Genomic DNA, 22,887 nt, shown 5'->3' with positions numbered 1-22,887 from the left:
TGTGCACAGTGCAAATTTTGCATTTTATCACCAAAGCTTCATGATGAAGTGCTATAGAGGAGGATTTTCTTAAAAAGAAGACCTGAAAATTTAGCCGCAAAGAAAAACTAAAAGAAAGAAATGAGACTGAGAGCTTCAGCTGGGTTCAGTGTTCGAAATTGTTGACGTTCGAACATGATGGACGTGCGGTGGCTTCCATACATACAGCTCAGCGGCTTTGAAGCGCCAGTGTCAGATGACGTCACTACCGCCTAGTCATCGCTCTGGTTTCCTGCTTCGTCAAGTTATCAGCATGATATACATAAAACAGTTACTTTTCAAACCCTAGTAATTAGGATAAAAATGGAGCTAAATTTATCATTTATAATAAGATTTAAAAATTACATCAGTTAGCAGGCCTGTAAAAGCATTACAGGGAATGACATAAGAGGTTCAAAAAGTGTCAAGGGCCTTTCACACAACGCGTCTGACGTGTTCAGTGTGAAAGGCCCTTCAGAACAACATAAATCCTCACATGTAGTTCGGCAAAACACTGCATTTCATGAACGATATATTTCATTAATGTTCGAAAAAACAAGATTTCATATATTTCTCATAATTTCCTGTTTAAACTAGTCTGTGGACAAAACAAATCACTTTTCTTTCACTGCACGATCGCGCTGTCTGCTTTATTTTGAAAATCTCATGAGGAAGTAGATTGTATTTTTGGGAAAACTTGACTTTTCCTGTTTGGTTTGTACACTGCAGCTAACTAGCTAATAGCTGTCATTCTTTGACTTTTGTAGCTGCCGCTATTGATTTTTTCAAGATGAACACGGTTTTGTCGAGGGCCAACTCTTTGTTTGCCTTCTCTCTGAGTGTCATGGCAGCTTTAACTTTCGGCTGCTTCATCACGACAGCTTTTAAAGACAGAAGAGTTCCTGTGGACATCCGCGTTTCCAAAGTCATGTTGTAAGCTTCACAGCCAACATCTGTTAGCCACCAGCAGTCAGATAAATAAATGTGCTGCCTCTGTTTTTAATCTGTAAAATAATGACATAAATGTGCACGATCAGGTCATCAAGATGTACTTACAAAAAAAGCATCAAGTCACTGGGGTTTTCAGGTCCGTCGTTATAATTACATTTACGTGGAGAGGGCTTTGTTCTGGGGCCATGCAGGTCGCTGGAACCACCAACCCAAAGAGGTTATATATGCACCAACCAACCAACACTTAAGAGTTCAGCCTCACTGTACCGTGGGGTCAAGATAGGGGTCAATGAAGGATTACACAGGGGTAAAGATTTACAATTGTTCCAGCCATATTCAAAGGTATACCACGTTATTTGTCTGATGATAAAGATTCCAAAAATAAATAATTTGGACTGAATGATATAGTGCCATTATGTAACTAGAAGCACTCAGAGAGTGCAAACCTCCGCCAAGGCCATGGGGTCACTGACGCCATAACATCTACACGCTGTGGAATCATTGAACCTAAAAAAGTCTAACAATGATGTTTGCTCAGTAGTAAAAAAAAGTTTCATCTGCTGTGACTGGATAGCATGTATCCTTAGCGCTTGGCATCACAGTTTATTGCAACTTGCACCTTTCCCAGAAGCTACTGTCATCTGAGCACTGATATTGATATTGCATGTGCTTATAGACAAAAACAAATAAGAGACAAAATTCAATTTATTATTCAGCTAAACTGCAAATATGTGAATTTTTTAACATTTATGAAACACTTCTCTAAACAAGGCCATAGGGTCACTGACCCTAAAGAGATTCTCTCCTTGACACAGTGATCTATTCAACAATTCAGTGTTACAACCAAAACTATGATACATACACTTTTCTTTCCTTTATATTTTATGATGATCAAGATGGCGGCGCGCGCAGACGCAGTGGCTTACAGCTCTCCCTATTTGTGCACCTTTTTGTGTCTTGTTTCCCTAATCTTGTTGTACTATGCAGACTGTGTTTGCTGTGTATAATGACAATAAAGGCTTTCTATATTTGACATCCTTGACCATGAAAACATACCACTAGAACTTGGAATCACTTTCCTTATTTTTTTCTGGATCTAGCTCCATAACATTTGAAGCTACATCAAATCTGATGACACCTTGCTGAATCAGTACAGATTTAGCTACAATTTGGTGTTAGTTGTGCATCTCTAGCTTCATTTATCACCTCACACTGACACATTTTCTATTTTCCCTATATTTTTGCATATTCTGGATCACCAGATCCGGAATCCGGATCCGATCATCACCAAACTTTGTTGTTTGTTAGAACATTTGACTATGTTACACCCTAATTTTTTTTCAAGCCTTTCTGCCTTGTTTTTGTGGAGTTAGAAACTAGAATGTCAAAATTTCCCCTATCCTGCAATGGTGAAGAATCATTTAAAAAATTCCTGGATCCGGATCGTGATCCGGATCACCACTAAAATTTAATCACTTGTTCCTCTTGTCATTTTCAACCACTCCACAGAATTTCATCAAAATCCGTTCAAAACTTTTTGAGTTATCCTGCTGACAAACAGACAGACAAACAAACAAACGCAACCGAAAACATAACCTCCTTGGCAGAGGTAAAAACAGCAGAAATGGTGACGGGGTCAAAATCATTGTACAGGGGGTCAAAAGTTAAAGTTGCTTCAGTTTTAGTCAGAAATGATGCATATTATTGGTTGCGCTAACAGGGTTTGAAAAAGGAATGGTTTGCACCATCTGTTATACTTAGGCCTTGTTCACATTGCCACTCAGAATCGGATTTTTAGCATATCCATTTTGTATCTAGCTTGATTTTTTTTTTTCTTCTTCTTCTATCAGTCTAGACAGTGAAAAACCAAGAGGTCCGATTTAATTTTTTTCTTTCTTAAAGCGGATTCAAACCACATGTGAAGGTGGTTTGAAATGTGATTCAGATCGCATTTTTGCAAATCCTTTTCAATCTGAACGTCTCAGTCACTCAAATAGGATTTCAAAGTGTCCTCTGTGTCACTTGCAGTGACACGAACAACAATGATGTAATACCGTAGAGATAATAGTCGATTCAAGGTGCCTTACCTGTGGAGTTGGACTAAGTGGGGAAAAAAAAGTTGAATAAAACAGTCAAAATCGATGGCACCCAGAGAATAATAAACTGAGGAAGGATGAGGAAATAAAGTGCTTGTTAGCTATCTAGGCTTCACCTAACCATTTTAGACAGAAACCGGCACAGTTTGCTGTCGTTCGTTTTTCCTAGACGTAGCGTGTTACCTAGCTGTCAGTATAGTTAAGAGTATCTTGCTATATATAATGCAGACAGTCAGTGAGATCCGATTTGAACTGTCAGTGTAAACAAGGCGTATGTTATCACGTTATGCGACATACCATAGAATCCATGGATGTTGACCTTGTTTGACTGGAGGCCAAGTATCCAATGGAACACAGTCAAAACTATTTCACTTATTAATCCTATTAGCTCAGCCAATAATTTGCATAATCTTTGCCATAACAAGGGAAATACTTATCCTAACCTGCATGGCAAAGCCAAAGCTTCAGTTACTTCTGCAAGGTCTCATCTACAGTAGCAAGTTTTGCAACAATCCATGGCCACCTGGTCAGTTCTCGCATGCAGTCCTTTTCAGAGACCTTACTCCATGACGGACAAAATTTGAATTGAAATACAACCATTGCTGAATATATCCAAAGTTTTACTGATATGAGCTTGTGTATCAAGTCTCACCTCACTATATGAAGTCTTTGCCAAGTTATCATGTAGAGAAACACCCCCTGGTGGTCACAATTAGAATCAAAAAGGCCAACATAAAAATTGTCCAGGGTCTTACTGTTGTGACCTTGTATACAAAGTTTCACTGTGAAAAGTCTTTGTCAATAGTATGTCACATACACAATGATTCTGATGCTCCTCCCCAGTGTGGTCAAAATTAGAATCAAAACACACCCAATGTCAAACTTGTCTGAGGTCTTAATGAGGTGACCTAGTCAGTGTACAGAGTTTCACCTCGATGCACAAAGACTTTAAGATATGCTGCTGTTGTCACTGTGGGTTTTCCACACAGGCATGAGGTCAGATTTCACAAAGGTTTTTTTCTAAAATAATTTGCTTTCACCTGCAGATGAATGAAGAGTGTATTTATCAGGGGTCAGATGTGTTTGCACAAAACACGTGCAAACATCACCATCATGGAGCAGCATTATTTAAGAAAGTTTTTCTCTTTTTTTTTTTTTTTTTTGCTTGGAGGGTTAAATTGTCACCAATCCTTTTTGTGCCTGTTCAGTTTGTCTTTGTTTTATGTTAAATGTTGTATGACGATAACGATACGTGTTGAAAAAACACAAAACTATAGAAAATCTGATAAATACTAATGCACCATTTCCTTGTTAATTTCTCCTCTTTGTCACTAACAGGAAGAACGTTGATGATTTCACAGGACCTCGAGAGCGCAGTGATCTAGGGTTCGTCACCTTTGACCTCTCAGCTGATATCCTTTCCAATAATATTTGATAATGGTAGTACTCTGTGCACACTATAGCCATGTCTTCCAAATGGCTGTTTATTCTTAATAAAATATAAAGTGACTGTCAAACTATAGTACATATTGTTGTAATCTGAAATATATGTGATTGCTGACCTTTTGCTGAAGTCTGTTCTATCTGGTTGCTTACAGCTTATTAAATACGGCGTGTCCAGAAAGTATTCACAGCGCTGCATTATTTCCACATTTTATTATGTTACAGCCTTATTCCAAAAATGGACGAACTTCATTTTTTTCCTCAAAATTCTTCACACAATACCCCATAATGACAATGTGAATTTTTTTTTTTTTTAAGAATTTTGCAAATTTATTCTGGGTGCACTTTATGTTAATCTTCACTTCTGAGTGAAGTTGTACTCTCCTGCAAGTTTTATTGGTGTATTATCAAGTTTGTTTTTGTGAATTAGCTGCTGCAGAACTAATGTCTTGTTAAGTGTTTGTTTTTTTCTGGATTTGCCTTAATTAAACATACATTTGCAGCCAATCTTTGACTGGAACGTCAAACAGCTGTTTCTCTATCTCTCTGCTGAGTACAGCACAAAGAATAATGTGAGTAACAATCACCATTGAGTTTGATAGAGATGGGTTTAACTGACGACAATGTTCTTGTGCATGGCTTACAATGAAGTAAATAGGGGGAAAACTTGTTTCATAATTTAATTTTATTTATTTTTTATTATTTTGTAAAGTAATATTGTCATAACTGAAGAATAAATACATTCCAGAATTTTCTTGGATTACTATAAATATTCCTTAAAGGAATTAATGGTTCTTTACGCAAATGAATATTTATTGCCTAGCTAAAAGCAGGGTGTGTGTGTGTGTGTGTGTGTGTGTGTGTGTGTGTGTGTGTGTGTGTGTGTGTGTGTGTGTGTGTGTGTGTGTGTGTGTGTGTGTGTGTGTGTGTGTGTGTGTGTGTGTGTGTGTGTGTGTGTGTCAGCCTCTGAACCAGGTGGTGCTGTGGGATAAGATTGTTCGACGAGGTGAAAGCATGACCCTGCACCTTAAGGACATGAAGTCCAAATACTTCTTCTTTGATGATGGGAACGGACTCAGGTCAGACAGTTTTCACTGTATGTAAAATGTTGCTGGATCTGAAATCAAAGTGGGGACACAGTACTTTCATAACTTTCAGATTGTGATTTTAATTTAACTCCAGAATAAGTAAATGTTAACATGTAACAAAGTTATAGTTGATCTGTTCTTGGCGTTATTAATGAGGTTAAATGCATAACACTGGTTCTAGGGGTAACTTCCTGCTGTTAGAGTGGAGGAAAACAATTAATTCATTTTTAATCTTTATAACCTCAAAAAAAAAGTCTATATCCTGATTCCTGTCCGTTGTATTTGTAGACTTTCACTTCACAGTGCACTCCTCCGGTCCAGCAGATGGCACTAGCATAATAAAACATTGAGTTGCTTACATGCTGCCACTATGCAAAGCTTACTTGGCCAAACTCCATATTGGTACAGTGGCGACTGTAGACAAATGTTCACTGAAGCTCAAATTTATAATCCATTTTGGAACAAAGAGAATTCAGTTGTAACACTGAGGTGAAATGTTCTGGCAGCAAAAACAAACACAGAATGTTTGCTCAAACATCACAGCGACTTCAGCCTGAAGTTTGCATTTTATTCGAGTCACATTGTGACACTAAAATAGCCATGTGCAAGGAAGTTGTCATTTGTTCCAGATGTAAAGTTAAATTACTGGAAACATGATATGCCTCCTTATTGCCATAAGGTGTTCCTGCACAGACACACAGCTGACAGGTTACAAATGCTGGACATTACATTGGTAGAGAAATATGAAAACAGATGCATTATGTTTAATGGCTTAAGAAAGTACAGAAGCTTTGGTTTATATACAGGTGAACTTCGTTAACTTGCACAAATTGGGGTCCACACACAGAGGTCAATATACACTCAACAAAAATATAAATGCAACACTTTTGGTTTTGCTCCCATTTTGTATGAGATGAACTCAAAGATCTAAAACTTTTTCCACATACACAATATCACCATTTCCCTCAAATATTGTTCACAAACCAGTCTAAATCTGTGATAGTGAGCACTTCTCCTTTGCTGAGATAATCCATCCCACCTCACAGGTGTGCCATATCAAGATGCTGATTAGACACCATGATTAGTGCACAGGTGTGCCTTAGACTGTCCACAATAAAAGGCCACTCTAAAAGGTGCAGTTTTATCACACAGCACAATGCCACAGATGTCGCAAGATTTGAGGGAGCGTACAATTGGCATGCTGACAGCAGGAAAGTCAACCAGAGCTCTTGCTCGTGTATTGAATGTTCATTTCTCTACCATAAGCCGTCTCCAAAGGCGTTTCAGAGAATTTGGCAGTACATCCAACCAGCCTCACAACCGCAGACCACGTGTAACCACACCAGCCCAGGACCTCCACATCCAGCATGTTCACCTCCAAGATCGTCTAAGACCAGCCACTCGGACAGCTGCTGAAACAATCGGTTTGCATAACCAAAGAATTTCTGCACAAACTATCAGAAACCGTCTCAGGGAAGCTCATCTGCATGCTCGTCGTCCTCGTCGGGGTCTCGACCTGACTCCAGTTTGTCGTTGTAACCGACTTGAGTGGGCAAATGCTCACATTCCCTGGCGTTTGGCACGTTGGAGAGGTGTTCTCTTCATGGATGATGCGAAGGAGATGTGTTGCACTGCATGAGGCAAATGGTGGTCACACCAGATACTGACTGGTATCCCCCCCCCCCCAATAAAACAAAACTGCACCTTTCAGAGTGGCCTTTTATTGTGGGCAGTCTAAGGCACACCTGTGCACTAATCATGGTGTCTAATCAGCATCTTGATATGGCACACCTGTGAGGTGGGATGGATTATCTCAGCAAAGGAGAAGTGCTCACTATCACAGATTTAGACTGGTTTGTGAACAATATTTGAGGGAAATGGTGATATTGTGTATGTGGAAAAAGTTTTAGATCTTTGAGTTCATCTCATACAAAATGGGAGCAAAACCAAGTGTTGCGTTTATATTTTTGTTGAGTATAGTTCTCATATTAACCTCTGTGGGTCCACAAAATTGGACAGTGAGTTAATGAGGTTGACCAAAAAAAAAAAATATCAGCTTACCATGCCATGTTACAGTAGTTTTGACCATTTGAAGCGTGATTCCTTCCTGGATGACTTCACCTGGAGTGCATTCAGGATGATCTTCCTTCTCAAGTTGCTGCAGGTCAGTGATGAGGACAATTGTAACATTTTTGGATATTACCGTGTGGTAGGTGCATGTATAAATTCCAGCCAAATCTGAACTAGCAGGAAGGCTCTAAAAGGAAAATCACATCCAGAATCATCTGCACTGAAGATCCCTTGAGAAAAAAAAAGGTCAAATTAAAGACTTGTACGGTAGTTAAAATTATCAGGTTCCACTAATCAGCCATGAGTAAAGCAGACACGCAGGTTAATGAGGTTTGTCTGTACAAGGTTAGTCCCATCTCCGTTTGACATCCATGAGTGTAAATAAAACTTCATGTCTGTCTTCTTCAGGGCCAACAAGAACATCACTTTAACGCTGTCATGGAATGTGGTTCCCAACGCAGGAATACTCCCTCTAGTGGTCGGAACAGGACACATCAGCCTTCCTTTCCCAGACACATACGAGAGCGCCAAAAGTTACTAGACCCAAGCAAAAGTCCCAACACACACACCTTTCAAACTCTGTGTTCTGCCCCTTAGTTCATTTGTGACATTTTAATTTGTGATAAAATGTGAGATTGGAACACCTGTGCCTTTGTGGGATTTTGTTTTCTTTTACCAGTGTCGCATGATGTGAAAATGTGCTGCATCTAAATCACAATGAAAATATTTTGCTGTGTCCTGTGTCTGAGATTAGTCTTTTGTGTGTAAGAGAGGGAGTTGAATCCAAATGAGTTTGGAGATTTGTTTTGATCTTTGCGGAGGGGACAATGAGGAGTTAGATTGACTGGAATTAAATGAGGCACTTGCAGGTGTGTGCCTTATGCTGTTATGCATAGTCTGTCACATAACTGAAAAGGGAAAAAAAAAAAATCTTAAATCTTAAGCATTTAGGCAAACTGTTGTTGCAGTTAGTAACTCAGCAGGCAGGTGTTTGCAAATGTTTTTAAACACACAAACCTTTAGTAAATCAGGCCCTGTATGACATCCTGTGCAGATGATGAAGCTACCTTTTCTGTCCAATTTACATTCTAAGTGTGACTCTGTGCACCTTAAGTGATATTTACACATACGCACATTTAGTGCATTAGATTCCTGTCGTGTAAATCTTGCACCCCCCCCTCCTCCATTTATACAGAAACAGCAGCACGCACTACTCACTGCACAGCTGTGGGAATTTTTTCAAGATGGTGGATGGTAGCAACTTATCAGAAATTCCTCCATAAATCACATGCAAATACAAGAAAATGCCTTTTGCCAAGAATGTGGTCATATTAAGATCCACATACGAGTACATCAGTTTCCTCACAAAGCTGTTAAATCCATTAAGAGGCTGCAACTGCTGTTTGTCAGCTTGATGCAGAGGAGGGAGGGAGGGGCCAAGGAGGGAAATTGGATTGTTGGTCCTGCAATTGAAGCTAGTGCAACATCTTGTGGCAGGGAAGGAAAAAAAAAAAACAACAAAAAAAAAAACACAAAAAACATCTATAGCCTCTTTAACATAGGAAAAAGTGTTTTTTTTTTTTTTTTTTCCAAGATTTTTTTGGGGTTTATCCAAACATGACAAACATGTCAGCCAATCACACTGCACACACATACAGCATTGTCAGAACTACGCCACCCTATAAGGATGAAAAAATGTTTAAATAAATGCATTCAATGCATCTTTTATTAGATTTTCTAATATGGCTTTAAAGAAAAATACACTAACCCAAGATAACACAAATTCATACTTCTGTCATTATTATTATTTAACATGTTCTCACACTTTCGCATACAGAGGTTTAGTCATGATGTTCCGAATGTCATACATTCACCTTTTTGATACAAATGAATCGACAGTTCCACTGAAAAGACAAGTAAAAATGTGCGTGAAAAACGTGATTCCAGAGTTGTTGGCTCCCAGCACAGGTGGTATATTATTCTAACAGTCTGTTAATCCAGGCGTTGGATGAACTTTTCCTCCATCATACAGTAGAGGGTGATGTGGGACAGGTCAGAGATGAAGGCATCACAAGCTCGCCTGCTGATGTTCTTACAGCCCCTCAGGTCCAGCAAAGTCAGTGATGGCAGACGCTTCAGGTAAGACAGACTAACATCTGTCAGGTTGTTACACCCTGGACGGAGACAGGAGGGAGAAATAACAGCAGCTTTATTTTGGACACTGCACTCATTCTGTTCATGATGTAAAAAAAAAAGGTTACAAAAGCATGAAGCAGTAATTAAGATGCGTTATGATGAAGTGGCTGTACAACTCCTCACTCAGGAGGTGGAGTAACAAGAAGACGGGACGGGAAGGAGAGGAGCAGTAATAACCAGTAAGCCAGTTGCGCGCAGTGTTTCTTGTATTTGTATTTGCAAGCTGGAACCTCAATTTCCCTGAGGGAGTCTTCCCAAGGGATTAATAAACTTGTATCTAATCTAAAAGCAGCACCAAACCCACCTGCCAGTGTGAGCTCAGTCAGGTTGTTGCGTGTGTGAGTCCCAGCTGCTGCCAGCAGGGTGATGGAGGAGTCGGTGATGTCCTTGCAGTGAGCCAGATCCAGCCTCTCCAGCTGGGGCATGTGGCGCTGCAGCAGCTTTAGCGTGGAGTCACTGACGTCCAGACCGGACAGACGCAACGTCACCATGTTCCTCAGCCGGCTGCGAGACAACTCTGAATCTACCGGGAGACAGCGAGCGTTAATCATGCCATTCTTTCAGGAAAGAAGCACAAACTTTAGCTTCAATGTATAATTTAAATGTTTATTTGTTCCCTTAATCCTCCCAGGTCCTTTGGCTGATTTACAACAAACATGGTGTGAGGATGAAGGTTGACCCCATAATTACCATTAAAGTGTTTATTTGGACGAAGGTCGGCATGAACAAAATTGACTTTCACTCCAATGTTTACCAGTTTTAAAAGTGAGATATCTGCCAAAGGGCAATTACTGGGATCAAAGGTCGATTTATTTATTTTTTATTTTTGGATCATTTGATTTGAACCCAATGTAGAACACATTGAGGTGGATTTGAGAATTACCCTGTCAAGGTCAATCATTTGGGTGAAGGCCAAAGTCATTGTGATCGAATGTCAGACTGCTGTAGCCCTGACTGTGCTCCTGTCTATGGGTACCATTACTTAGTTTAAATAAACGCTTGAATATGAGAAAAACTCGAAGCACACTAACATTTGGTTCCAAACAAAAAGCTGTCTACAGACATGTAATCACAAGTCAACTCAGCTGTTTAATGTGTTTAAAAGCCATGTTTAAATGTTCAGTCACAACCACATTTGCATATCAAGGTGAGGAATCCTTGATTAACTATGACCAGCTACTGACCGGGAGGGATGATGATGTCTTTAATCTGATCGTCGGTCACGCCTTCACACCAACGCAGGTCCAGCAGTCGTAGGTAAGGCAGTGTAGGAGAGATGAATGCTGAAATACAGGACCAGGGTAGACCTGCTACCCTCAACTCCCTCAGACCTAGAGACACGATGTACAACATAAAGGTGACCAGATTCCTTTAAACAAAACTCTGGAATACTTCAAGTCATATTGACTGCCAAGTCAGTATGTCATTAAAATATCAAATGATTTAACAATGAATTTTTTTATTTATTTTTTTATTAAAAGGGTCAGTCCCCCACTGTAACCACCTCCTGTCTGCTCGTCCTCACTCACCTTGTGTCACTCCTGGTGCGTGTACTACGAAGCGGGGTTACTGGCTTATCAGGGTAACTTTGGGAGTAAGTTGATGACGTGTGGAGTAACTTCCCGGTTAACCCGTACTACGAAAGGTGGATAGGTTTTGATCGAGTTATTCTGCCATGGCAATTTATGCTGTGTGCCAAACCTGCTCCAAGCAGGTTATGTTCTAGGTTAGCTTGAGGTTTTCGCTTAACCACTCCCTTTATAAGTACCGTCCATCCACCTTCAATCACCCCGAAGACAATGCCGGCCTACCTGGATGATCCGTTTGATATTGGGGCACAAATTGTGAGGGGCTCTCTTCACAGGGCGAGGGTTTTTAAAGACCGCCAGAATCCGCTGACATACCCGGACGATATTCTCTATGAAAGATATAGATTCTCAGCTGAGGGAATTCGTTATCTTTGTCAGATGATTGGGCCAGAAGTCTGTAACATCACCCATCGTACACTGTAAAAAAAAAAAAGACTGTTTTTACAGGAAAACATTGGCAGCTGTGGTTACCAGGGAATTCCTGTAAAAAATACAGCAGTTAAATGTACAAAAAAAGAGAGCTCTTGTTTGTAGATTTAACAGTTCTTTTAATGTGAGTCAGCCGTGGTTCATTCACTGTAAATCCATATACATATTATGTCTGTAATGTTATCTACTGTGCTGCTGTATGTTTTACAGGAATTCCCTGGTAACCACAGCTGCCAGCGTTTTCCTGTAAAAACAAGTCATTTTTTACAGTGTAGCAATGCCCCGATGATCGAGCAGATAATGTGCCTTGTGCCTATTTTGCCAGTGGACAATTTATGTATTCTATCGGTGATGCTGAACATCTGAGCAAGAATACTGTATATCGTATGATTCGCAAGGTAGTACTCGCTCTATCTAAACTGTTGGATGCATTTGTCGTTTTCCCTGGCCATTTATCCGCAATGCAAATCAAAGAAGGGTTTTATGGAATCGCGAGTAATTACTAATATCAACATAGGTCTAATGCATGTCCATTAATTAGGCGAAGTGGGGCTTATCAAGCTATGAATATAAACCTACCGTTCTGAAGGATGTTTTTATATTTCATCTTCACCTGCTGCCAGGTGCGTTTGGCACTGCTATTGCATCTGAAATATTGACAAGATTAGGAATAGCAATCATACAGTCAAGGTAGCCTATTTAGGAAACATTAAATTAACCTAACATTTATTAGTAGGCCTATGCCCACTTCTGAATCGTGTTGCATCTCGGCGTAATTAATGAAAGGAGGTCATTTTTTACACATATTAGACATTCCACAGGTTAATCATCTGTAACAGATTTGGGGAACAATTGAATTGTACGTACACATTTACCTGATCAGCAATACGTTGCCAACAAGCCTGTCTTGCTTTATTGGCAGACGATGTGTTCGATTTCCCCCTTAACATTAATTTAAATTCCTCGTAGCGCCGCATAATAATTGTGCATTCTTCGGTAAAGTAAGGTGATCGCGCCATCATTGAAAAATGGTGACGTGTGCTGCAACCCACCCCTTTTATGTGAACACGCACAAACTCCAATTAGGTTAACACAGGTTCAACAAATCAACATCTTATTCAGCATCGTAGTACCGATTAACACCACTTGAGAAAACCAGGTTTTGTCAACCCTGGTTTAAGAGGTTGACCCTGGGTTACATCTGAGTAAGTTAACCCCGCTTCGTAGTACAGGCCCCTGTACTTAAAAGATAGACTAAACTATTTATTTTCTTCCCTTTCCCACTTAAATTCTTTGCTGTCCTTACTTTTCAAAAAGACAAGCACAAAACCAAAAGCCAGTCATAAAGCAGAAGGTCTGAAAGACGACAGATGCGTTGTGTGTGCTAAGGAGCTACGTTTCATGTCGAGTGTCATTTTAGTGCCACCAAAAGATTAAACCTTGTACACTGCCTGCATGAGGGAAAACATCCCAGACCCATATCTTGCACCACAGCTGCCATGTCCATCTAGAGGATAGAGGCACCACCTAGTTTCCCCACACACAACATGAGTGGAACGCAGCAAAAAAAAAGAAAAATGATCTAACTGACATCATATCGGCAACGCTAAATCACTAAACACTTAACAATTGAAAAATGTCAAATGACTGCTATCCCATCACAAGAATTCACTGTTCTGAATGCTCTATGACCCACAGGATCTGATTATAAAAACTAACAAAAGAAAAGCTATTGGTTCAGATGGTGAGTCTACATGCATTTTAGTTTTGAGTTTATAAATAATTCCACATTCGACATGATGTGTTTTCAGAAAGGTCCTGTCAGTTGAGCACCAGTAAATTCAGCTGCACACAACGGTAAAAAAAAGAAAAGCAGAAGACCTGTAAAAATCACTTTAAAAAGTTACTTCACAAATGGTACAGCATTTGAGAGAAATTCATTATCAAAGACCTGATGTGGAAAGACTGAGTTGGCTGCAGCAGTAACAACAGAAATATAGCTGAAACACTCCCCTGTGTAAATATACACACACACACACACACGGGTGATCTGAGGCAGTTCAGCGGCACAGCCACCATGCACACACAAGGCAGTTGGTGTAAAACTGGAAAGTTGAATGTCGATCTAATAAGGTGGTTAAGTAAAAGACTAATGGCTTAAACTGGATGCCAACAACCCGTACAGTAGACTTATTTATACACAAGGTTCACAACAGTGTAATTTGAAATGCAGAAATTACAGTATATGACTAAGGGGAAAATAAATAATATACTGCAACAATGATGGTATTTTCCAGTAAATAAACAGTCTGATGAATGAATTCCACTTTTCTTTTTCTTCCTGTATATCCCAAACTGTTTCTTACCAGGCAGCCTGGTGAGCAGACAGTTGAGCTGTCTCTTAGCCAGTGGGGTCCAGGACAGATCCAGAGAAGTGGGTTGTCGTTTGATGATTCCTGCCAGGGCCTGGTTACTGAGCGGGCTGCAGCGACTTACATCCACATGGTTCCACAGACATTTGTCACAGCTCCTACAGCAGAGAAGTACACAAAAGGTGGTTTTTGTGACCTTTTAATGCTGTGCTGCCTCCCTGCATTTATTTGTTTCAACTAAATGTCACTTGTGGAAATAATCTGGCAGCAGAGAATATAGCTAGACAACATCTGATAGTGGCTTGTAGGATGACTTTGGAGGTGAAGAAGAAGAAGAGTGTGAGAACTGAACCAAGCCAAATGGTGTAACCTGAAGGAGGAAGACTGTTGTGTGAAATTCAGAGAACATATGAGACAGGCCTTGGATGGAGCTAAAATGACTTTGGACATGTGGAAAAGTACTACAGCTGTGGTGAGGAAGACAGCTAGGAAGGTACTGGGTGTGACATCTAGACAGAGGAAGGAAGACAAGGAGACTGGGTGGTGTGATGAAGATGTTCAGGAAAGTATAAGGAGGAAAAGGTTGATGAAAAAGAACTAGGTTTTCTCAGAAAGATGATGAAAGTAGATATGCGTATAAGGGAATGCAGCAAAATCTGAATAGAGAAGTGGCAAAGTTTAAGAAAAAGGCATACAGTGAGCAACACAAAGTTGAAAATGAAAGGAGTAAAGGACTTGTACCGACTGGCCTTAGTCTTTCCCCTGTCCAAAGCCCATCTTCCCAACCAAGAACATGAATTTTCCAACCATAAACAAACAACTGTCTCACACAGGCATGGGCCAGTATGAGATTTGGACAGTATAACAACAGTGTGCAAAAATACCGCGGTTTCACTGTATTATGTATAGCTTTAAAAAACATTATGGCTATTTGCATATGAAGCGCACATGATTCAGACACACTAATTGACGCGATGTCTACCGCTATGAGCACTATACCACTGATAACTTTAGAGAAAATACCAAAATAATAGTCACTCTTTTAGACATGAAGCATCTGCCCAGTGGGAAACATGACTTACTTGCTTAGGGAGAAACGTGACTGGAATAAAGTCCGGAACTCCGGATGCTCAATACTTGGCCCAGCTTCACCAACAAAGTGCTTGGAATAGATGTATTTGTCCTCCTTGACATGTTTGTGGGAGAAATCTGGTCGACAACAAGCACGACTCGAGTCCACCGCTTGTATTTCTCAGTGATTTCAAGGATGGGATTAAAGTTTACTCCTTCTATGTAATCCTTCGCGGGTATCTTGAATCGCTCCACGTCCGACACAGGCCATAGCTACAGTGCTTTGTTGCCATTGTTCTTTGGCTTGAAGGGCTATTCTGCAGAAAATAAAACAAAAAAGCCAACTTGGTCCTTTTAGATGGAGGGAAAAGTTCAGTGCAGGCTTCGCCTCCTTCAGCCATGATGCAGAGCTAGCTAACGTTAGCTGCCTGTTTGTAAACAGAGACAGAGGGAAGGGCGGCAGCGGCCACCTCTGCTCTGCCTGTCAATTCTCATAACCCACTCATACCGTAGGGACGGTATAACAGACAATTTTAGTGGTTTTGATACGGTGGCTTTTTCATACCGCGGTATACCGTGAAACCAGTTATCGGCCCATGTCTACTCAGAAGTGTAGATTTATTATGCTTTCAGAAAATTGTTTCCTGAAATGCAGCAATACTCATTGTGACAGAATAATCTCTTATTTAAATCTTTGTGTGCGTCACTTACCACTTGTACCAGGCCTTACACACAGTCATACAGGACAGCAGATCGGCTCTGTTCAGATATCTGAACACAGGCACCCACACCTCCTTCTCTCCTCCTTTGTCATTCCCGGTGTCCTTAAAAGAAGGCAGCGACAACAGTGACGGAGAAGAGAAGGAGGAGGGCATAGGAGGAGCAGGAGCATCCTCTTCCTCTGAAGAGGAGGCAGAACGTTCCTTAGTGCTGCGGTCACCCCGGAGACGAGGCCTTAAAAAGAAAAAAAGAAAGCCCTGTGGGTAACGTCAGTCGCATTCAGACTTTATCTTAATTATTATCTTATTATCTATATTAAATCTTTGATGTAAGTGCATGAACTAAATACACACTCCTGACATTTGATTACATCTAATTTATCTTATGAAAAGCCACTTCTAACAGGACTTTGACCTTGAAATTTTTTTCCAAGGTAATAATTTGTGTAATTAAAAACTAGTATTTGTGGACATTTGCATTCTGTGAGTGCAGGGTTCTAGTTTTTTTTTTTTTAAGAATTGAAGGCAAAATTCTTGCTGCTGATGGCGGCACATGGCTGAAGTCAAACTGAGCACTTGGTGGGCAAGAAGCAGCCTAAATTTTGCAAGTTTGTCAAAGAAGGATATTTTGTACAAACAGGAAAAAAGTTGTAATTTGACTTAAACGGTCTTGATAATGTGCAGAACTGTACCTGCCAGGTCCTCTTGGGGTTATACTTTCAGGTGCAGCATCAGTCTTGCTTCTAGACAATTTGGAGAGAGCAGTCTTGCGCTGGATGAAGCTCTGCTGACCACCAGCGCCGACTGTGGCCGTCCTGGGGCTCATAGCTGCTTCGAGCTTAGGAACAATGGAGCCTGTGTGGAGACAACATGCCACTGTAGTACTTTACTTTCAGGATACAACCACGGTCCTAATGTTTAAAACGTCATCACCTTTGTGAGCAAATTCAACGTAAATGACATAGCTAAAAGTAAAGACATAGTATGCTTGAAAATATGATACACTAGTTATTTACATTGTACCAACTGAAAGAAAACCTTCCAAAGCTTTAGTTAAACGAGTGTCAAGTTTACACACCACCACCAAAATATCCTGTCATCTGACTTTCCTTTTCCCTGTTCTACACAGCAGCCCCAAATCATCTTTTACACATGGGAAACATCCCTGTTGCCACGGCTAAACAAAATCTAATAACATCCATCAATCAAATCCTGTTAGTCTACAACCAAACTGATGAGGTACTAAACTCGCCGTAAGCGATGTCTCCTGGAAGTGATGAAGGTCCCACGTATTTTCACTGGATTTTAATTTGAGATTGCAGCATCATAAAATGTCATGCTTGGACACATTTTATTTTGGAAAAGGTAAGCTTTGTAGGACTCCATGGATTTCCAGTGGATCATTTTGTCTAAAAATTAAAGAACCACCTGCTAATATCTCTCATAATTTTGTGAATCATTGTGAGATGATTGGGATTCATGAGTAACACCCTGAACTCTAATATTTTTGCTTACGTCTTCTTAATTAGTGAGATATGCTCAAAATGTTTTAGCGAATTGGTGCACTCCTATGACTCTAAACGCCTATATCTCTAGAACTGATTTTGGTGTCATTTTAAAGCTCCTTTCAAGCTTGACACACCAACCAGAAGAAACTTACAACAAACTGAAAAATTCAAATGTGAATCCCAACCCCCCCCATTTAATTTTCCTGTCAAAGCTAATGTAGTCTGTGTACGCTCTCAGTTGTCCAGGTGGTTTCCATAGTAGAGAAGCTTTCGCTTCAAATTGCAGAGGCTTCCTCAGCTAAAATTCTTGCTCTGGTAATCAGACGTCTGTCTGACCCTTGTAGAGAACAAACAGAAGCCACAAAAGCTGGAGTTTTTAACCTAACCAGACCCCTCCTACCGAGAGGCAGACTGCTATTGGCTAGTGACTAAACAATTGGTAAACAATTAATGGATTGTCTCAACAATATTTAATGTAAATAGTCACTCTGACAGCCTCTGAACCATACACGTGCAAATATGCCTCATGTTCACCCGAGGGGCAGTATGGTGGCTGAGCACTGTGCATTTTTCCATCTGAATCAGACGCTCAAAGCTTTTTACATTGATGCCTCACATTTAAACACCAATGTCAAGGTGCTGCCATGCAAGGCGCTCAACTGCACACCGGGAGCAACTGGGGGATTAAGGACATTGTCCAAGGGCCTTTAGTGATTTTCCAGTCTGAAAACCTGTGATTTATAACAGAGGATCCTGTGGTCTAAAATCCACAGCTTAACTACTAGATTAGCGCCTTTATATCTTCCAAATGCAAAGGGAATAAAAGTTATTCAAGAGCAAGTGAAAGTGCAAAGTATTATAAACCTCGAAAGATCAATTTCTTTTGGAAAAAAGTTGGAAATAAAAGCAGCCAATAAATAATTATGAGCAAAAGTAGTTAAAATATGTTACTATTGCTGATAAATTCTGTGATAAGTGTTATTGTATCACAAAGTAATTCTAGGAAAATAATAAGCTCATAACAAGAACTTTGACAGGTATTTGAAGAAATATGATACATTTTTAGAGGAAGAATCCAATTTGTTACAATTTTCGTCTGGTTAATGCTATGAAAAAGATGTTTGAGAGATTTGTAGAGCTTGAAAGGAGCTTCAGTGGTACACCAAAACCAGTTCTCTAGTTGCTACACTGAGATATGGGCATTTGTAAGGGTGCACTAATTAGCTGAAACTGTGTTACTCCATAGCTCAATAATTAAGAGGGCAACAGCAAAAAAATATGAGAGTTCTGGGCGTTACTCATAAATCTCAATCATCCCACAAAGATTTACAAAATTCTCAAGAGATATCAGCAGATTCTTCATTGACCTGACATGGAATGACACCATTTTTATGAAGAACCAGTGACTATAAACATCATGAACGCTCCTTACAGGACAAAGGGTATGACTACAGGCTACTCAGGTTTTACGGGGCTAAGAAGAAGGGGGAAAAAAGACTTACCTGATTGTGTTTTAGCCTTGTGGGGGCGCTGTAGAGTCACTGTAAGGTAGGAGCCACTTAGCAGGTCATCATTAAGATCAGACATCAAGAGGACTGGTGGTTCTGGGTCAGAATCCCAGCGACCTTCCTCTTCTACCTCCTCCTCTTCCATTGTGTCCATCTCCTCTTCCTCCTCCTCAGGGTCAAACTCTTGCCCCTCACTGTCCTCATCTTCATTATCATCATTCCTGCACCGCCTCCTACGCCCAGAGTGGCGTCGTTCTTTGTCTCCATCTTCACTCTCCTCCTCCTCATCATCCTCCTCATCGTCTTCGTCATCATCGGACTCGTCGGACTCATCACCCCTTCGGTTCATCCTGGAGCCTCCTCTCACTCGCACTCCTCTGCCCCTCTTTCCTGCCTCCCTCATACCCATCCCTCGCTTCATCTTCAATGCAGAAGACCCAGGATTCACTAGCCCTCCTCTACTTCCTCTGTGCCCAGAGCTTCCTCGCAAAAGTCCTCTCCTATTAGCACTGAAGCCTCTCCTTTGGCTTCCCCCTTGGGTGTGCAGTGTCAGTCTTCTTCTCTGAGACACTGTGCAGATGGACCAAGAGGTTAATTGAGCAACTGACAAGAGATCAGACAGATGATCATCACTATTTTAGGAGGAGACAAACCATCATCATCGTCATCATAGTCATCATCCTCATCACTAGCAGAGTCATCACCATTCCGTACATGTCTGTGGCGTCGGTAAATCTTCGCAATCCGAGCATCCAGCAATGATGAAGATTTCCTTTTCTGAAGAAAGGAAGGTGAGAAAGAAGGAATAATATCAAAGTGAAAGGGTGAAAAGACATGATTAATGGTAGGAAGTGACCATTAAAGCTACAGTGTGATTTATTAATGAGGTTGCAGATGACATTATGCCAGGGCTACCCTAATCTGTTCCAGGAGGGCACCTGCCCTGCATGTTTTCACCAGGGAAAGTGGAAAAAAACATGCAGAGTAGGTACCCTCCTGGAACACATGAGGACAGCGTTGCATTATGCCAATGCCAGTCATGGTTTTGTTTCCCTTGAAACGTTTGCTTTAAGGTTCTCAAACTTGTTATGCTGCACTAGCAACCAGCGTATATTAGGGGAGCAACCACCAATTCCTCTTCACCCCCACTCCTTCCGGCTGCACTGCAAAATGAAAATGGTGGAGCAAGTGGGTCTCTTTTGGGCTACTGTATCAGCATGGTGGTGTAATGTGAGGGATATGAAGGACTCAGTTTAAGCTTCTGAGAACATAGATTCATTGTTGCAAGTCAGTATACAAATAATGAATGAATATTTCATGAGGTGAAACGTAATGTACCACTCAACTTGGCGAATATTCGTTCCACTGAAAGAATGAAAAACATTAATTATTTGTTTTATATAATGGCTAAAATAGATCCTTGTCATTTGATATTTTATTAATTTATAAACAACAGAAAAGGGACTTATATTTTGGTCTGCATCACTGGTGCTTTGACATCAACAGTCCAACACGAACTTTAAATAGGAGTCCAAAATTGTTCTCAGTCAACTTGGCTAACAGCTAGATAATTCTGACGGTGTAGTCCGTGCACTGACTTCCTGTACTTCCAAAAAACAAACAAAAAAAGACTCTGTACTTCCTCAGTCCACAAAAAAAAAACAAAAAAAAAAACACCACATCAGAAATTTGTTTAGGTTTTCATCCTAACAGCTCTTCATGCCTCCAGATGGCTTATGGCGTAGTGGATTTCTTTTTGTGTGTGACAAGAATTAGCACAGTCAATTAGCTCATTCAAATCATCGTCCGTCAGCAAAACAAACTCCACCATGTTTAGCTAAACGTCGCCCACACTAGTGTGTACGTGGGCGAGGTTCACAGTGTGCAATGGTACAAAATGTACGGAACCAAATGTGCACGGTAAATGGAACCAAATGTGCACTCTAAATGCAACGCAACATAAATGAGACGAATAATCCATGTCACATGACATACAAAGCACCAATAGCGGTGGCCCACATTATTTGTCTGATCATAACGATTCCAAAAGGTATAGTTTGGACTATCTATGACTGAATTCTATGGAGTTATGGGGTAAAAACAGTAAAAATGGTGAAAAAGGTCAGTTTGTCCAGGGGTCAAAAGTTAAAGTTGCTCTAATTTTGGTAAAAATTATGCAAATTATTGGTTGAGTTAATAGCATTTTAAAAAGGAATAGTTTGCACCATCTGTCATGCTTAGTTATCATGTTATGAGGTAACATACGTCATAGAATCCAATGGACGTCGACCTTGTTTGACCTTTACTTGTTCAGACCTTTACTTTGGAGACCAAGCATTCAACACAGTCAAAACTATTCCATTTATTAATCCTTTTATTTCAACCAATAATTTGCATCAATTTTTACCAAACTGGAGCAATTTTAACTTTTGATCTCTGTACATACTGAAACTGATCTTTGTCACCGTTTTTGCTGTTTTTACCCCATAACATTCAGTCATAGATAGTCCAAACTATACCTTTTTGGAATTGTTATGATCAGACAGTTAATGTGGTATTGCTTTCAACATCATTGGAGCATTTTTTAAATTTTGACCCCTGTGTAATTCTTTATGGACCCCTGTAGCTCATTAGAGGTCAGCTCCAGGATGGCTCTATATCTGAAAATAAACATTAGTGAATTTAGAATATGTTTGCCAAATAAACTGGGGTGGTGGTCCCCATATTTAAAAAGGGAGACCAGAGAGTGTGTGCCAACTACAGGGGCATCACACTACTCAGCCTCCCTGGTAAAGTCTACTCCAGGGTGCTGGAAAGGAGGGTTTGGCCAATAGTTGAACCTCGGATTGAAGAGGAACAATGCGGGTTCCGTCCTGGTCGTGGAACAACCGACTAGCTCCTTCCTCTCACAAGGATCCTGGGGGGGTGCCTGGGAGTATGCCCACCCAGTCTACATGTGTTTTGTGGACTTGGAGAAGGCATGTGATCGGGTACCCCGGGAGATACTGTGGGAGGTGCTGCAGGAGTATGGAGTGAGGGGGTCCCTTCTCAGGGCCATCCAATCTCTGTACTTGCAAAGCGAGAGCTGTGTTCAGCAGTAAGTCGGACTCGTTTCCGATGGAGGTTGGCCTCCACCAGGGCTGCACCTTGTCACCAATCCTGTTTGTGATATTCATGGTCAGGATATTGAGGTGTAGTCGGGGGAGGATGGTTTCCAGTTTGGTGGGCTCAGGGTCTCATCACTACTTTTTGTAGAGGATGTGGTCCTGTTGGCTTCATTGGCTGGTGACCTCCAACACTCACTGGATCGGTTCACAGCCAAGTGTGAAGCGGCTGGGATGAGGATCAGCACCTCTAAATCTGAGGCCATGGTTCTCAGCAGAAAACCGATGGATTGCCTACTCCGGGTAGGGAATATGACCTTGCCCCAAGTGAAGAAGTTCAAGTACCTCAGGGTCTTGTTCACGAGTGAGGGGACGATGGAGCGCGAGATTGGCCGGAGAATCGGCGCAGCAGGGGCGGCATTGCATTCGCTCTACCGTACTGTTGTGACAAAAAGGAAACTGATCCAAAAGGCAAAGCTCTTGATCTACTGGTCAATCTTCGTTCCTACTCTCACCTATGGTCATGAGTGTTGGGTCATGACTGAAAGAACTAGATCGCGGGTACAAGCGGCCGAAATGGGCTTCATCAGGAGGATGGCTGTTGTCTCCCTTAGAGATAGGGTGAGAAGTTCAGTCATCCGTGGGGACCTCGGAGTAGAGTCGCTGCTCCTTCACGTTGAAAGGAGCCAGCTGAGGTGGTTCGGGCATCTGGTAAGGATGCCTCC

The 22,887-nt window shown here is 40.9% G+C and overlaps 2 protein-coding genes across 4 annotated transcripts in view; one reads left to right on the top strand and one right to left on the bottom strand.

Annotated features, from left to right (window-relative positions):
• Positions 1–732: 732 nt before the first annotated feature.
• spcs3 (signal peptidase complex subunit 3) lies at positions 733–8,235 on the top strand. Its single transcript, XM_034187596.1, has 5 exons — positions 733–951; positions 4,404–4,477; positions 5,004–5,080; positions 5,472–5,587; positions 8,075–8,235. The coding sequence occupies exons 1-5, from the start codon at positions 809–811 to the stop codon at positions 8,205–8,207; spliced, it is 543 nt and encodes a 180-aa protein (XP_034043487.1). The 5' UTR covers positions 733–808; the 3' UTR covers positions 8,208–8,235.
• Positions 5,887–22,887, bottom strand: part of LOC117525672 (lysine-specific demethylase 2A-like) — a 29,207-nt gene continuing 12,206 nt past the window's right edge. The window contains exons 10-19 of one of the 3 annotated variants that reach the window (XM_034187593.1): positions 19,712–19,835; positions 19,053–19,628; positions 16,735–16,897; positions 16,035–16,277; positions 14,247–14,410; positions 11,047–11,193; positions 10,167–10,385; positions 9,581–9,840; positions 8,589–8,597; positions 5,887–5,893 (exon numbers count right to left, since the gene is read on the bottom strand). In XM_034187593.1, the coding sequence (XP_034043484.1) occupies positions 9,659–9,840; positions 10,167–10,385; positions 11,047–11,193; positions 14,247–14,410; positions 16,035–16,277; positions 16,735–16,897; positions 19,053–19,628; positions 19,712–19,835 (1,818 nt within the window). In that variant the 3' untranslated portion in view covers positions 5,887–5,893; positions 8,589–8,597; positions 9,581–9,658. Of the gene's footprint in view, positions 5,894–8,588; positions 8,598–8,677; positions 8,684–9,359; positions 9,841–10,166; positions 10,386–11,046; positions 11,194–14,246; positions 14,411–16,034; positions 16,278–16,734; positions 16,898–19,052; positions 19,629–19,711; positions 19,836–22,887 lie in introns of those variants that run through there. The other 2 variants (XM_034187594.1, XM_034187595.1) reach the window with 2 other exon arrangements.

This window comes from Thalassophryne amazonica, chromosome 15 (genome assembly GCF_902500255.1).
Source record: "Thalassophryne amazonica chromosome 15, fThaAma1.1, whole genome shotgun sequence".
Classification (NCBI taxonomy): Eukaryota; Metazoa; Chordata; class Actinopteri; order Batrachoidiformes; family Batrachoididae; genus Thalassophryne; species Thalassophryne amazonica.
The sequence above is the reverse complement of the archived record's forward strand: the minus strand, read 5'-3'. Positions and strand labels throughout refer to the sequence as shown.

What these genes read in the sequence shown, in the direction of transcription:
- spcs3 (XM_034187596.1), top strand. Translation starts at nt 809, where the DNA reads ATGAACACGGTTTTGTCGAGGGCCAACTCTTTGTTTGCCTTCTCTCTG. An exon ending in CACCTTTGACCTCTCAGCTG is followed by an intron (nt 4,478 to 5,003) that starts ATATCCTTTCCA and finishes AATTAAACATAC; the next exon opens with ATTTGCAGCCAATCTTTGAC. An exon ending in AGTACAGCACAAAGAATAAT is followed by an intron (nt 5,081 to 5,471) that starts GTGAGTAACAAT and finishes TGTGTGTGTCAG; the next exon opens with CCTCTGAACCAGGTGGTGCT.